Source organism: Saccopteryx bilineata, chromosome 2, assembly GCF_036850765.1.
Source record: "Saccopteryx bilineata isolate mSacBil1 chromosome 2, mSacBil1_pri_phased_curated, whole genome shotgun sequence".
Classification (NCBI taxonomy): domain Eukaryota; kingdom Metazoa; phylum Chordata; class Mammalia; order Chiroptera; family Emballonuridae; genus Saccopteryx; species Saccopteryx bilineata.
In genome coordinates this window covers 221,633,548-221,650,687 of record NC_089491.1, presented here as the reverse complement: position 1 = coordinate 221,650,687, position 17,140 = coordinate 221,633,548, and the positions used below count along the sequence as shown (strand labels likewise).

Below are 17,140 nucleotides of genomic sequence, written 5' to 3'. Positions count from 1 at the left end.
CCCCTGAGACCCCAGGATGTGCAGCTGTGGTCCTCACATGTGTTTGAGTCCCTTTTTGTATGTGGTGTTTGAAAGGTTGAGCCCCAAACAGCAGAAATGGGATGTGGCATCTGTGCCTGCCTGGCAAAGATAGCCTGGAATATTCCAAGAAGTGAGGGTCAGGAGAGGAGTTCCTGTGATGACATTGTAAATGGGGGAAGTATAGGAGCAGTGAGTTTCCTCTGCAAATGTTCCTCCAAACAGTGTTGGGTGGTACCGGGCTGCAAAGGTGGCTGAGCTGGGTCTCGGTCTCAGGGAGCTGAGTGGACATACGTGTGCAGGTGATGCTTGGATGATGGAGGAGTTGTGATGAGACACCTGGTGGGAGGCACAGGCGAAGGGATCTCGCAGAGTCAGACCTGCCTCCCCAGCCACCAAAAGTGTTAGCCCTTGTAATCATCCCCTATTCTAAGAGGTTGTGTGAATGAGCCTGGAAGGTGTGGTGAGCGTGCTAGCAGATACAAGCTGATATTCTGAGCTATAGACAGGTCAGGACCTCCTTATACCTGGCCACCCTCACTCCCTGCACCCCAACATATCACCCATAACATGACACAGAGTGCCAAGTCCCATACCCCATGTTTAACAACCAGTCTTTCACCCAGCATCTCCCCTCCCAGGTCCTTCTCTGAAGCCCAGGCCTCTCTGGGGACTGGGAACCCCAAGTCTCCAGGTGTTGGTGCTGGAACAGCCGGGCCACCACTGGATGCCAGGCCTCCTGGAAGGCCCATTGCGCACCTCCAGGTGACAGTTGGCTCCCACCTGTCCCTCTGAAGTGCCAGACTTGGCTTCTGGGAGTCAGGGGATTAACAGCTCTCAGCCAATAGCTGTGAGCCCCAGGCATCAAACTAAACAGAGTGAGTCCTGAGTGATTCTTTGGTTCAACACAGAAGGTGCCATGGGCAACAGTGGATGACAAACTGAGTGACATGGGTGCTAGGTAACGTAGGCATGGCAACAGTAAGATGCTGGTCTCAGTGTGGTCCAGAAGACACTGGTATTATGTCACAAAGGCCCAACAGCAGAAACCCTGATCTTCAGGAGTACCGTAGCAGAGGAGGCTCGGACAAGGTTTGCAGCCTGGTGGATGCAGGTCAGCTTCTGCACGGATACGAAGCAGGAGGGTGGAGAGGTAACTCCAGCCACAGTGGCGGCAGGTGTGGAGCCAAGTTGGACCATCTTGAGGTCCCTTTTACCCACACTCTTAGACATTTCTTTTCTGGCAGGAAAACCATGCTAGGGTTTTTAAATGAAATCTCAAGTAATATAAAGGAAAGAAGAAAGAGGAGGCAAGGAAGAGAGGAGGGAAGGCTGTCTCCACATTGCAGAGGGCAGCTCCTCGGGTTCCTCCCATCCACACGGCCGTCCTCCGACGCCTCTGGTTGCGATGCACTCAGCCACCGTTCTCGGGGTACCTTGTGAGGGCCTCCGGTTCCATCTGGATGACATTTGATTACCAGGACAGCAGAGCTCTCCGGATCTAAGTTGGGGTGGTGGTCTTTCTGCCTCCTGGTCTTATGTGTCACTTTCACACGGCTCCTTCTATGTCTTTGCCCCCTCATATGACTAGCACCAATCTCATATCCCACCTTGAGACAGGGCTGCAGGTTGGGAGAGGGCTCTCCATGGACGGTCCCCAAGGAGCTGTGGTCCCCAGGCCCTCCCCAGCACCTCCTCCTCGCTCCTCCCTCAGCCCAGGAATGCCATGGAGCCCTGATCCCAGAAATAGGTCGCATGGACCACACTGGAGTACTGATACAACAGAGTTGGGTCAGGCGCAGGGCAAAAGTGGACAGAGGAGCAGGGTGGGGCCCCGTGAGGGGAGAATGCAAGGATCATGCCTCCATCCACAGTTGCCTCTTTGCATCTGAGCTCAAGGTGTAAAAGCAGACTGAAACCAGCAAGACACCCTCAGACTGCCCCACCCCATAACACAGTCCTCTGAGTGCCAGCTCACACACTTCTCATTCTCTTGGCTCCTCGGCTTCTGCGTTTTCAGCCCCCTGTGATCCATTATTTATGACAATAGAGATTGGCCTCAGACACCAGAAGAGAAAAAAACAAAACAAAGCAGCCCAGAAGGATGACAGAAGCGGTGATCGGATCAGTCATGACAAATGGGTTCGGTGCACAGGAGACCCGACACCGCCGCAGACGTGGGCTTAGGCAGTGGGCCCTGAAGCCCACTCAGCCCTGTGCCAGAGCTGGAAGGGGTGTGCAGACAGCCTGGGGAGCTGTGTCCTGCCAAAGCACATTCTCAACCAGGACAGAAGTTCTCACAAATTTCCAGTGTTCCTGCCAGCCTCCCTGCCTCCCAGCTCTTACCCAGGCCCACATCAGCTCTTGGGGTGGGGGGTGGGAAAAGCATTGGATCTGCTCCTCAGCCTTCTGCATCTCTTCTCTCTAATCCATCTTCCCCTGCTCCCCTCCTGAAGTTTGGCCTAGTCATATACACACGCCATACCTCACACAGCTTAAAGGGCCCAATACCTGCAAAAAAGATCCCAGCCTTCTCTCTGTGTGTTCTCAACTCTCCCTCTGCCTCCCTTGTGATCTTGTGATGTCACTTAGAGCCCACCTGGATAATCTGGGATAATCTCATCTCAAGATCACACCTGCAGAGACTTTGGAGATTGCAAGGTGATAGTCATAGGTCTCTGGAGTTAGGGTATGTGTATGTTCAGGAGGTGGGGCATTATTCAGAGGCTACAGGGCTCTCGGCCATTGGATTGTAAATAGGTTTCTAACCCCAGCTCACACGTTGGCCCCAGAGGCTGTATGATTAAGGATCATAGAATGGCTGAGCCCTAGGACCCAGGAGGATTGTTGGTCTGGAGTGTGGGTCGGCAGAGTTAGAGAACTATATCTTCTCTTCACCTCCTGCCTTATGCCACCCTGCTCCTGGTGGCCTCCCCACCCCTCAAGGTGAGCCCTCTTGCACAGTACCTATCAACTTTTATTTTTGCGGGGGCTTTTGACAGTACTGCCTCTCCTGTCGGCAGGCTGCAATATCACATTCAGGATCTTAGCTCTCTGCTCCCTGCTGGATTTTGCTGTACATTTTGGTTAAATTAACTTGTGTTAAGCAAATGTGCCTTTCATATCCTTTCAGCTAATGGGCATTTATTGAGGGCCTCCTGTGCGCTGGACTCCAGAGAAGGTAGATGATAAACAGATGAATCTTGGGAGGCGGTGGTGTTCTTCAGAACACGAGCCTCGAAACCCCAGCCCCACCACAATCACCACCACCACCACTGCCACCCCCTTGGTTGTCACCACCTTGGTCGCTTATCCATCTGCTGGAATCAGCAGACGGGGGTTTGCATCAATCAATGCTACTTGCAAGTTGTATGATCTTGGGCCTCAGTTTCCACATCTATAAAATGGAGATAGTATCTGTCTAGCAAACTTTTGTATGGTGCTCACCACATACCAGATATTGTTGTAAGTATTTTGTAGAGGCTGTGTAAGTGTGCCACATCTGAGCTTTGTCGGTAATTCCGGCCTTTGTCCACACATGGCCTTCATCATCTAACAGCACTGTATCCCAGGGAGCCGCCAGCTCATCGCTCCTCCCCTGTGATGCCCATCACCCCCTGCAGTCACCCTTCCTTTTCATTTTCACTGCTTTGCAGTATGACTGTGGAACTGTCCCTTAACTCTCTCAGCCTTAATAGCTACAAAATAAGAATAACAATGCCTGCCTTTACAGCATACTGTAAGAGTAAAAAATAATGTGTGTTCTTCACCAAAGGGCAAGAAAAGGGACCATATGTCACACGCGCGTGTTCACACACACAAGCACGCATACTCACACTTGTTGAATAAGGCTCACACATTGCATGGGTTTACTGTCTTCTTAAGTCTCTTTCTATCCATATATTTTGTCCCATTTTCATTCCTTGTCATTTATTTGCTGAAGAACACAAATTACTTCTGATCCTTAAAGCATGCCTTATACATAGACATCTATGACAACTTGAGAAGTTAAGGAAAATGGTTAATTTTCTTTCCATGTGATAATCTCATTGTGGCCATCTTTAAACTGTAAGAAAGAGATCTTATATTTTAAAGATCCACACTGAAATACATACAGATGATACAATATGATGTCTACAATGAGCTTTAACCCCAGCAGGGGAGACAGGGTATAGACGAAACAGTATGGGTCTCATGTAGATAACCTTTGAAGCTGGGAGGTGGGGAGGGAGGCTGCACTGAGCCACATCTTCTGATTTTGTACCTGTTTAAGCATTTCCATTATGCAAAAGTTAACTTTTATTTTTTTTAAGTGAATGTATGCCGTATGTCTGCTCATGGTAACAAACGGTAGTTTCTGTTATTGTTTCATATTCTTTTCAAATGCAATGACCAGAAACCTGCCTTCTGAATTGGAAAAGAAGTAAGGCCTAATACAGAATTTATTTTAGCAACAAAATGCTTGGTAGTGAAATGCAGTTCATTCCAATGGTGATATTGTCAAGTGCTCTAAAAACAACAGGTAACACAGAATGAACAATTTTATCTGTAACATAATTAGAGGTGAATTGCAGGTATACATGGATGGAGGGATAGATGGATAGATGATGGGTGGCTGGATAGATAGGCATACTAAAGCCTTTTCTCAATGAACATATATGTGGGATTTTTTGGTCTTGGTCTCTTTTGGTTTTGATCTCTTTTTAGCTTGTTTGTTTTGTAGTTTAAACACTTGTAATTCTTGAGCACTTAAAAGACAATGGGGCCCTGGCTGGTTGGCTCAGTGGTAGAGCATCGGCCTGGCGTGCAGCAGTCCTGGGTTCGATTCCCGGCCAAGGCACACAGGAGAAGCACCCATCTGCTTCTCCACCCCTCCCCTTCTCCTTCCTCTCTGTCTCTCTCTTCCCCTCCTGCAGCCGAGGCTCCATTGGAGCAAAATTGGCCCAGGCGCTGAGGATGGCTCTGTGGCCTCTGCCTCAGACACTAGAATGGCTCTGGTCGCAAACAAAGCTATGCCCCAGATGGGCAGAGCATCGTCCCCTGGTGGACATGCTGGGTGGATCCCGGTCGAGTGCATGCGGGAGTCTGTCTGACTGCCTCCCCGTTTCCAACTTCAGAAAAATACAAAAAAAACCCCAAACAAAACACACACACGCGCACACACACACACACACAAAAGACAATGGAACTTCCCTGTTTACTCCCCCAAAGATAGAAAAGTTGCAAACGCACATTGGGTTGGCGTTTGGCTGTTGCATGGGCTGGTCTGGCTGGGTTCTAATCCCTAGAGCTGGAACATGAAGTCTGGGAGCCAGACTGAAATGCTCTGATTTGCTTTGAGGGGAGACAAAGCCTTCTAGAAGCTTGTATAAAAGCTTAATCGTTTATAAAAGCTATAAAAAGTGAATCATGGTCTGATAGACAAAAGGAATGCAATTTGAATTGGTTTGTTTTCCTCTGGGAGGGAGCTCTAAATCAGAGGCCCCCAAACTATGGCCCGCGGGCCGCATGCAGCCCCCTGAGGCCATTTATCCAGCCCCACCGAACTTCTGGAAGGGGCACCTCTTTCATTGGCGGTCAGTGAGAGGAGCATAGTTCCCATTGAAATAATGGTCAGTTTGTTGATTTAAATTTACTTGTTCTTTATTTTAAATATTGTATTTGTTCCCGTTTTTGTTTTTTTACTTTAAGATATGTGCAGTGTGCATAGGGATTTGTTCATAGTTTTTTTATAGTCCAGCCCTCCAATGGTCTGAGGGACAGTGAACTGGCCCCCTGTGTAAAAAGTTTGGGGACCCCTACTCTAAATCAATAGTCACTCCAATTACGCACCCGGAAATAGCAGCAATTTGAGAACAAGGCAAACAGAGAATATACACGCCATTAAAGGACGGTGACAAGGACAAAGGCCAAGAGACCACCTCTACTTCCCGTGCAGACCTGCATGGAGTGTCTGATTTCAGGCGCAGCACAGATCTCTGGGCTTAGAGTCAGGTGTGTCCGAGTTTCTGTCCTGGGCCACACAGACCAGGCCAGGCAGCTTCTTCTCTCTTTGTGGCCCAGGGTCCTCATCTGTGATGGTGAGGATGATGACACCAAGCTTAGAAGGTTCTTCTGGCCAGGGGTGACCCTGGGGATGTGAAACAGTGGGAAGGGCATGGGCTCCAGCCAACCCAGGGGCCATCCAGTCACAGAGCCAACCAAGGGCAGCCACTCACCGAGGTCACTCTGCTGACTGTCCTCACTGCCAGGCCCCACTCTGCCCCAGTGACCACAATGAGTGCAGTCAGTGATTTGCACAATTTTAACAACTGAACCGTTTTTTCTTCCCTCAAAGTTTAACATGCAATTCTAATACATAAAACTTATGTGAACAGTTAAGTGACCTGTATCAGGACCCATTTATTCTACATATTCAAACCTAGAGCGCCCACTAGAGAAGGCATGGGAACAGAGAGTGTCCTTGTGTGAACATTGTCTTTGGAATTGGGGGTCCAGGATGGCAGCTGCAAGCTCACATTGGCTTCAGCATCAGTTTGTTCTGCTGGCCCCCAAAACGCTGCCAGAGGTGACTCCCGGCCAGCACCCTTCTGAGGACGTGGACAGGCCTGAATGCCTGGGCAGTGTGGCCCTACCATGCCCCAGCCAGCAGCCGTCCATGAGACACTAGGGTCTCAGGACAGCCATCGTGCCTTGTGGGTGGACCTGACCCTAAAATAACATGTCCGTCCTCAAATGTGTTGATACTTAGGTTATTATAGCTGAGTGCTTGCTTTGTCATTAGTGTCCAAAGGTGTTTAAGTAGACCTATTTAAAGACAGGAAGTCCAAATCCACTACTACTACCAGCCTCTCCTCCCACCACCCCACTCTGCCCCAGAGCAGCACTGGTTGCTAGAAGAGCCCCGTTGGAAGTCGGGCAGGGCTTCTCTACCTGAGCTGGTCTCAGCCCACCTCCTGTCTGAACCATGTGGAAACTCCACCCAGGCTCCCCACAGCTCCCTACAGTTCCCTCAGAAGACAGTCCACACCCCTGCTAGCCACCAAAAACCTCACTTCAGTGAGATCTTGAAAATGCATGGATCCGAGGGTAAAGTGCAGAGTTGTAGACATCCTTTAGGAGGAGCATTTTAACCCCATGGTGAGTGAGGCCTGGCTGTGGGCTGCATCTCAGGACCTGGAGTGACTGTGAGGGGTGGGACCACTGTCCCCTCACTCTTTTCCATCTGCATGTTCTCATGTTCCCCTGGTCTTCGTTCAGTTGCTTGGGCTGCATACCCGCAGCCAGCACAGAACCATGGAACCTTCTCCCAGTTCTGTCCCAGAGGCGCCGGCTTGGTCCTCACTAGTGATCTGGTGCTCCCGCCCCCACAGCATCTCTGCCCCTCTCCCACTTCTCTGAGCCTCTCTGGGGGCCTCCCTCACATGCACCAGCTCTCCCACTCCCAGCAGAATGCTATTTAAATGCTGGTTTTTGTCCTCTGGTTCACTGTCATTTTAATTTTCTCATCCACTTGCCTTAATGCCGAAGAGTATTCTTTCCAAATAAAAATGGTAAAGACCTTTTTTCTCTCATAAGAATTTTATGTAAGTGCAATGCAGCACACTATTAGGAGGGAATGTTCATAAGCTAGTTCTGTTATCAGTTCCTAACCTCCGCTGCTAGAACCAGATAACTTTTTTTTTTTTTTTGGTTACAAAAGCCCTGCATATTCATTGTAGAATATTTGAAAAATGAAGAACGGTGTAAAAAGAAAGTGAAATAACCCATTATTGCATCAGACAGGGGAGATTGCTACCAGCTCAGAACCTCTCCCACTGGTGTTCTCTCCTGCGAGCTTGCGTGCCTGCGTGCACACACATGTGTATCTTTCTTTTCCTTGATTTTTTATCCTGACCCTTTTAACTCAGCACCACACCAGCTGCATTTCTGGGATAGCATTAAGTAGTCTTGAAAAACATGACTTTCATGCCTCCATAATGTCCCATCATGGAGACTACTAAAACATCATTGCTTCATCGTTTATAAGATATTTAGCTTAATTCCATGTGATAAATAAGACACAGTGGTTTGGGCATGTACCTGGGAGGTGACTGACTCACGGTGATGATAGGCTGATTCGTAAAAGGCACCCTGAACTGTGCCTGATGCTTTAAAAATGCTTTTCTTCTTTTATTTGCTGTCATTGTTTCCTTAAGAGCAATTTCTAGAAATGTGATTCTGAGTCAAAAGGCCAAAATATTGTCAATCCATTTCCCCCACCATGTGGACACACATTCCTCTAAGGGTGTCCACCTCACCAGCCTAGACAGAGTTGGTGCTGTCTCCATATTTCAGATAGGCTCTTGTGGATCATTGTAGATTTACGTGCAGTTGTTAGAAAGACTATGGAGAGCTCTATGTACCCTTCACTCAGGTTCTCCCAGTGGTGATGTCTTGCAAAGTTTTTGTACAGCACCCCCACCAGGATACTGACAGTGAGGTAGTCCCCCATGTCATTCAGATCTCCTCTCTGTTGTGCTCATTAGAGAATGTGTATTCAGTGCTATACAACTTCATCACATGTGTAGGTCCTTATGTCCTCCACCACAGCCATGATACAGAGAAGTTCCATCTTTTTTAGAACCACAGCAGCTCCTCCCCCACCCCCTATACCACTTGTGCCAATCACCTTCATCCCTGATTTTCAGCTGACACTACTCTGTTCTCTATTGCTACTGTTCAGTCATTTCAAAAATGTCATATAAATGAAACTACACAATGTGTAACTTTTAGGACTTTTATTCACTCAGCTTAACTACCTTGAGACCCCTTGTAGTTGTGTGGATCAGTAATTCATTTTCATTGCTAGGTAGTGTTGCGTGGTGTGCACAGACCACAGTTTAACATTCACCTGTTGGAGGATGTCTTCTAGGTTGCCTCCAGATTTTTGGCAATCCACCCCTTTTTTCATTATGGCCCAATTTGATTAAATGATTCAATTTCTTAGAGGCCAGTGTAGCTATTTCTAGAAGTCATTGTCCTTATTTGGGTTGGGTGGAGATTTGTGATGTCAGTGTCACACTCATAATGAATCAATGCCATCTTCGAGTTATAAGAGTAAATAAACAATGATGAAGTGTTATGCTTAGATTTAAGGTGCCAGGCAGGGGTGTGAGATCAAAAGCCAGTTGAGGATATGGAGGAAGGAGAAACAGAGCTCCAGCATGCTCCACGGGAAGGCCACTTATGGAAATGGAATTGTCCCTTTCTTCCCTGCTCCCTCTAGGACCCAGCATTATGGCGTCTGCCGGTCTCACCTTCAGCTGTAGCCATTTAAAGTTACTTGGAGAAACTGTAGAAGAATTTTAAGGTGGGAAATTTTGCTCTAGAGTCCTTACTCCAACTTCAAAGGAGTGCTGTGAAAATTGTTGCTAAGGCAATTGAAGAGAAAATTTCACAGTTGGTGTGAGCCGTTTCAGCGAGACAATGAACCTAATTGCATGTTTTACAAAACCAACCCCAAAAGCATGACTTACCTGACACAGATAGTTTTTCACAATTTTGAAAGGTAATACAGTTTGTTTTCTGTGATTTTGAAAGGGAACTAACGTCACACCTACTTGGTGAGATCGTCCCTGGGGTAGAAAACTTGTATCTGGCTTCGCAGAGAAATTCTGGGGGCTACTATTCATCTCACCTTTCCCCATCCTGCCGGGCCCCACAGACTTGAACTTTCCTCCTGTGGTAGTGGTGGTTTTTGTTTTTCCCAGCCTGCAGAACTCAGCCCAAACCAAAATTGCCATACAGTTATCATATTTATCCTGGGTTGGGATCATTTCATAACGTAACCCCACAAATATCCATGTGAGAAACCACAATTTCTAGTGGTTGTTGACTTAGTGCCAATCCAAACTAGAATTCAACAATCCAGCAAGAAATGTCCTCAGCAGCTGCAAGGAATTTCTATTCAAATAGAAATAGGAAACTAAAGCGTGGGGGGGGGGGGGTCTTCTCTACCCCCCGCATCCAATGCAGAAGATATAGAAGAATATAAGAGCTGGGGGGCCCTGGGTGAGGGGTGTAGCTTCTCTTCTGCCTCCAGGTCCCTCTGCCGTTACCCTCCTCCTGCCCCAGCATCTCATTGCTCAGAAGAAATAACTTCCTCAGCAGCCACGGCAGTGTTTGGACTGAACAGATGCCTAAACAATGAGGGTAAATGAGGCAGGGACGATGATGAGTCATCTTTATGTGTGGAGCCCAGATAAAGGGATGCCACACCCGTGCCTTCCTGCCCAGTAGCTCTGTCACTGGAGCCCCCTTCGGGCTTCCCTCTCCCCAGCAGCCAGGCTCTTCCTGTGCACCTGGGACCACAGAGGCCCCCCTCTGACCTGTGCACCCTCCACAGCTCCTTGGCCAAATGCCCTAAAAAGGCAAAGGCAAGAAGAAAAAGGAGAGCAGATGATGGACATTAAGACCAGTTTTCTTGTCTATAGCCATACCACCCTGAACGTGTCCGATCTCGTCTGATCTCGGAAGACCAGCTTTTCTTAGTGCTTTCTTTAAAAATGTTTTCACAAGGGTGAATTCATATGTAAGTTTAAGTCACATATATACGGGAACATGTACATCCTTAAGTACACGCTCCAAAAAGCAGACCTGATATCTGGCCAAAATGGAATACAACACCTGCTGGGCAGCCCCTACCCCGGCTCTCAGCACACGGACAAACACGGCCTCCACGTCTGAAAACAGATGGTGTGGCAGCCATGACCATCTGTGGTCAGGCCCGCGGTGGGCGTGAAAGCAGGTGCCGGACCTGCCGCGTTCCACGGTCGAGAATGCACAGACAAGAGCTGGGCATGCAGTCAGGGTGGCCCCAGTGGTGGTACATACCTCCCCTCCCTCCCAAGTGCCAGGGTCAGAGCCTGTGCTTCATAAAACCTGTGTGCATCACAGTCTGGGCAGTTTCCCTATGGTGGAATCTGCTGCTAAATTAAAGGACTGGTCACCAGAGGGGTCTTCCTGGACTAGGTTCTCCCAACTGGAAAATGAGGCTTTATTACAACACCTTTCATATTCCCGAAACACCACACAGCAAGCCAGGAGAGATCCAGGCCAGGAGGTCACAGCCTGAATTGGAAGGTGACAAAAACGAGCCCTGGTTTCTCCTTACAGGCCAAGGGTGAGAAAGCCCCAATGCCAAGCTTCTCTCAGTAAGTGGAAGAACCTTCTGGAAAAGGTCTGGCAAAGGTGGGATTACCCCAGCCTGTGGGCCAATGCCTCATCGCTTCTCTTGGTCTTGATGAAGCCTGGAACCCACCTCCCAGACCCCCATATCACTGCTAGCATTGCTGTATCCTATTTCCTGTTTGGTGCTCACATCATCAGAATCTGGTTTTCACTGCAGAACCTTCCACCGGCTTCTTGTTCACTCCACCTTCTCTCCCTTCGTGATGCCCTTCCAACCCTCACTATGCATCTCACACTGAAAGACACAGCTACATTTCCTGGTGGAAAGTTTCCAAGGAGCTCTTCACTGCCTAACCTCGAAATGGGCACATGTGATGATCTGGACCTGTCTGGCAGTCTGGAGACTCATCTCGTCCTGCCTCTGTCACAGAACAGCACAGCGTGTGGCCAGAAAACGGGCACCTTCCTGCATCCTCCCCTCACTGAGCCCCGCATGGGTGTCCAGGGGGAGAGGGAAACACAGACCCTCTGGTGCTCTATCAGTAGAGTTAAGTCTCAGGAAGAGGCCTCTGGGCTCAGCATGGAGAAGCTCCCCGGCTTTCAGAAACGGCCCTGTCCTGTCTCTTTAACCCAGAGGCCACCCTGATGTGGGTTTGGCAGCCCTGTGGCCATCTGCTCCACAATTACCAATCCTGTTTTTTAGTGTATTGGTCAAGCTGCTTTTGATACCAAGAAACAGAAACTTTATTATGCCAGGTCAAGAAGGCCTGGGTTGTATGTGTGGTGGTGGTGGTGGGGCTCCTCAAGAGCTACTATCCCCAGAAAAAGCCTCAGGCTCTGGGCTGCCAGGAAGCCTGGAGGCTCCTGGACTCTCTGCTTCCCTCTCTCTGCCCTCTGTGATCGGAACCTCCTTCCCTTCTCCAGGGACTGCTGCTCCTTATTCATCTGGAAGGCTGGTGTGGTCAGCCGAGGACAGACTCCCCATGACCCTGCATTCACTCCAATTACCACCAGCTCCGAATCACTTAGTAGAAGTTCTAGTGAGGAAAAGGCTTTGGGTAATGGCCAGTCGTACAATTGCCCAATAATAGGTCAGGCCATAGGGATGGGGCCAGATCACCCAGAGCCAAGACTGCTCATCCAGGGCTGTTGGGAGTGTGCTGGAGTGCCAACTGGTAGGGGTGCCTCATGCTGTGATGTGTATGGACTGGCAGCTGTGGTCCCCTGGGTCTCACTCCGAAGTCCCCACCTGTAAGGATAGGCATAGAGGTGTCTGTCAGAAAGGTGCTCACCCTGCCAGCTGGGTACAACCCTGACCAGAGCACAAGGCCCCACCTTTTGGGCCATCTAACACAGATGGGTCAAGGCTGGTCCCAACCCTGAGCTGAGCCAGAAAGTCCTGTCAACCTTGGTGTTCCAGTGACACCTCTCTTCCTCATCTTTATTAGCTGTTGCCCAGTCCCAACAAAGCAGAGAACCTCCCAGCTGTGAGCATAAGTGCAGCTTGGGGTGGGGCTCTCAGGCCTTCGTCCCTGACTTTACAAAGTCATAGGCAGCTCCTTCCCCTAGAAACACAGGAAACAGAAGAACTGTGTTAGACTTTTTCAAGCTCTGGAAATTCTGCAGATCGAATCCTACTAAAAGAAAATAAAATTGGCTTCCCCAAAAAATGTGGCCAGATGTCGTTCCGGATGCATTTGGCTTTTCGGACATACTTGAAGACTTGCGTCCAGAACCAGGGATTTAAAATCACCAGAGACCATGAGATTCATGGGCCCCTGAGGGTATGACATTAAACATTGTGTTTGAGCAGTAGGTGTTCTGAGTGATTCCTTTTAAACATGTTTTCTCCCATATTTCTCATCACAGCCCTGAGAGGCAGGCAGAGCTGATATAATCAACCCCATTTACAGTAGGGAATACTGAAGCTCCAAGTGGTTATGGTCTTGCCTGTGGGTGCAGTGGGGAGACAAAAGGAGTAGTTGTGGGAACAAGCACTGAGCCCACGGCTCCTGCCACAGCACCACTGCTAGGAGACTAGTTTAAGCATAAGTGTCAAAAGACATGCAGAGCCTGGCGGCGTGGATGTTGTGTTCAAATGTGAACACTGGACAGCAGAGGCCTGGCGTGCAATCCTGACTGCCACTCATTAGCTGGGTGCGTGGGAGCCTCCTGTGGCTCCGTGTGCCTCAGTTTCCTTGTGAAGATCCCTTAGCACAGGGTTTGACCTGTGGTTCACACTCGAGTGTCAGTTACTCCGTGATGCAGGCAGCGGGAGAGTTCCTACACTGAAGTTTCCTCTGACATTCACAGGCCCACTGGATACCAGGAAAGATCAGTATCCAAGGCACGAGAGGCCTCTGAGTTCTTCTTTATTTCTCTGGTCTTGTTTTAATATCACGGGCTGCCAATCAAATCACACAAAAGTCTTTGAGGTGACCTGCCTGCTCACTCATGAACTACAGTCCCGATTTGCCTCAAGCTGGACAGCAGTACAAACTGTTTTTCTGTCTATCTTACTGCCTGTTGGGCATCTAATTTTTAAACTTCATTTTAACAACAACCCCCACACACACACTTTTTTGGTGCTCTTTGTTTCTGGATAAAGGATTTGCAAACTGATTTAACATGTGGACAAAAAGCTTTGTGCCCTTCTGACAAGGGTGTGTGGGGCGGCAGTACGGGGGTGGGGAGGTTCTTCCCAAACCACCCACCCACGTGTGCTGTGTGGGCTGGATTCCCACAACCAGCAACACCTGATTTGGACTCGAGTTCTAGAAACCGAGGCTGGGCATTGGGGCAAGACTAGAAGCAGGGAGCAGGACCAATGCAGGGGTTGGGTGTTACAAGGGTCCAGAGCTGAGCCAGGACAGCGCTGCAAGGTAGACAGTGACACCATCGAGGACAGTGGCTTTGTTTTATTGTTGCCAGGCCATCAGCACACAGGAAGTAGTGTTAGTCACAGAAAGGTTAAACTTATGGGGGGAAATACTGTATCTGCTTATTGTACTTAACTGTTTCCAATAAAGGAAGATACAAACTAATTTTAGCTGAAAAATGGGGCCCTGGGCACTGAAAAATCACCACCCCACTCATGCTTGCTTCTCTGCCTAGCCCAGGCTCACGCTGGTGAGCACACTGGATCCAGTCAGGGAAATGCTAAAGGAAAACATTTGTTGTGATGAAAATAGGGCTTTGGTGTGGCTGTCCCATGTGCTGTCTAGCCTTGAAGAATATCTCCCTCACTATACTTGAAGTGCCTCAGGGAGGGACTCGGGACCCCTTGGACAAAGAGTGCTGATGCCAACACATTCTCCCCGGTCAGGGCAGGTGGACACCCAGTCAGTGTGCACCTTGTGACTGTGGTTCACATCACATTCCTTCTCATTGTGATTTCCTCTTGAAGTTACTCAGAATCTCCCCTCCCAAATTTTAAAAGAAAAATTTTTTAAAGCAAAAGGCCTTATTTTTTTTTCAACATAATGGCCCTCATGGGGTCATAGGGAACTCCCTGCGATGAGACAGCATTAAGCCAAAGTTGTCTTCCGTGAGTCAAATGCCTCCAATGATGGGTATGTGGCAGCAGTTTCACCTGCGGGGGTGTTTAGATGGGCAGTAGTTTTGGGGGATTTTTTGTTGTTGTTTTATAATTTATTGATATTAGAGAGAGAGAAAGGGAGAGAGACAGACAGAAACATCTATCTGTTTCTGTATGTGCCCTGACCAGGGGTCTTTACAACACTTTTCAGTGACAAAGGAATGAAGTTTGTCACAACCTCTCTAAATGCACTACATGACATATATATATATATATTATGTGAACATTCCAGTGCTAAGGTTCCATTCTTGTCCTTTTTAAAATAAACCTATAGTTGGAGCCAGAGAGGAAGCTCAAGGACTCTGACATCAGCATGGAAGCCGGTCGCCCTGCGCCTGCTGCTCCTCACGGCCTGTTGCTCTGTCTTGTAGGTGGTCTTTAGCAAGTATTGCAACTCCAGCGACATCATGGACCTCTTCTGCATTGCCACTGGCCTGCCTCGGTGAGTGGTCCATCCTCACCCTGCAGAATTGCACCAGTATGCCTCTGCATCTTCCAGTTCACCTGGACAGGGACGTACCCGGGGAGGGTGGGTCGCCAAGGAGGAGGGACAAGGAGTGGAAGGGCCAGCAGGCCCACCTGGCCCCAGGAGCTCTTTCAAATCTTTGAATGCAGCCCTGGAGGCTTCAGCCACAGCCTGCCTGCAGGTGCCCACAGGCACCACCTTGTCTGCACAGAGGAAACCTTTGGGTGAAATTAGGCAGAAAGTACCATCAAGAGTTTTCTTTTTCCTTCATTTATTCATATGCTTTTGGAGAAAGAATGAAGGAAGCTGGCTGTGTTTGTCTTTGGTTCCTCAACCCCAAATTGTCCATGTAGCAGGTTCCTCTTCTATTTCAGGCGGATCATCATAGGTCAGTATTTTGGAAAAGACTGACTTCGGAAATAAGTTGAAAAGACCAGTTATCTACCCTTATAAAGTCAGAATTCCAAATTCAACAGTTTATTAGAGTAAGTGGATTTTCCACTGTAACTTTTTGATTACAGAGTGATCCACAGTAACTTTGGCAGGACAGTTTGCCTTTAAAGTCAGGATCCAGGTCAAGGACAGTGAGCCAGAAGGACCATGAGAGTCTTTTCACAGACAAGTGAGGAAAGAGCTGAAATTACAGCAAATGGTGGGCAGTTTGTAGCGGCAAAGATTGGGGCATCTTTTATTAAGCACTGTGCTAAGAAATATATACCATTATTGCCTCTTGTATAAGATGCTCCCATGTATAAGGCATGAATTTTGGGGAAAAAAATGTATTACATAAAGCTATAGAACTCAAGTTTTATTCATCATAAAATTCATACAACTCCTCATCACTATCTAAACTCCCATCTATTAGCTTGTCCTTGTCTGTGTCTGATGACGAGTCACTGTCTTCAACAATGAATGCAAAAACAAGTGCAAAAAAGCAGGAAATGAAAGTAAAAAAATCTAAGGCCCTGGCCGGTTGGCTCAGTGGTAGAGCATTGGCATGGATTGCAGGAGTCCCAGGTTCGATTCCCGGCCAGGGCACACAGGAGAAACGCCCATCTGCTTCTCCACCCCTCCCCCTCTCCTTCCTCTCTGTCTCTCTCTTCCCCTCCCGCAGCCAAGGCTCCATTAGAGCAAAGTTGTCCCAGGCGCTGAGGATGGCTCCATGGCCTCTGCCTCAGGTGCTAGAATGGCCCTGGTTGCAACAGAGCAACACCCCAGATGGGCAAAGCATCGCTCCCTGGTGGGCATTCCAGGTGGATCCTGGTCAGGCGCATGCAGGAGTCTGTCTGACTGCCTCCCTGTTTCCAGCTTCAGAAAAATACAAAAAAAAAAAACCCAAACAAACAAAAAACCCCAAAAATCTACAACCATTGTACAAGACACACCCAGTTTTAGACCCCAAAACTTTCTACATGGGGAAATAGGGGATATATACATTATTCTTGAGAACAACCCTGAGATTTACATGTCACCTCCATTGTACAGATTTTAATTTTTTTTATTGATTTTTAGAGACAGAGGAAAGGAGGGAGCGAGAGAGAGACCTTGACATGTTCCATTCATTCATGCCGTCATTGGTTGATTGTTATATGTGTCCTGATGAGATGGGGGGATCAAACCCGACAACCCGGCGTATTGGGACGATGCTCTAACCAGTTGAGCTACCCCCAGGACCCCCACTTCACAGATCTTTAAAAATATACAACTGAAGGACCAGTTTACATAACATGGTCTAGGCAACACCACCCATGGGAGGCCCCCAGGATTAGAGGTTGGAGGAAGACTCAATTTATACACTTAAAATTGTTTTATAGGAGAGATTTGTGCCTGTTTAGTTGGACTCCCAAAGGAATGAAGTAGGAAGGCTGATTTATTTATTTCCAGTA

At 48.4% G+C, this 17,140-nt stretch overlaps 1 protein-coding gene across 4 annotated transcripts in view; it reads left to right on the top strand.

Annotated features, from left to right (window-relative positions):
• The window catches only part of PDE9A (phosphodiesterase 9A), a 103,784-nt gene that overhangs the window by 10,032 nt on the left and 76,612 nt on the right, over nucleotides 1-17,140 (top strand). For 3 of the 4 annotated variants that reach the window (XM_066259295.1, XM_066259294.1, XM_066259293.1), the window contains exon 2: nucleotides 15,160-15,230. The exons of the other annotated variant lie outside the window; for it this stretch is intronic. In XM_066259295.1, coding sequence (XP_066115392.1) covers nucleotides 15,160-15,230 — 71 coding nt within the window. The remainder of the gene's footprint in view (nucleotides 1-15,159; nucleotides 15,231-17,140) is intronic. 4 annotated transcript variants of the gene reach the window in all.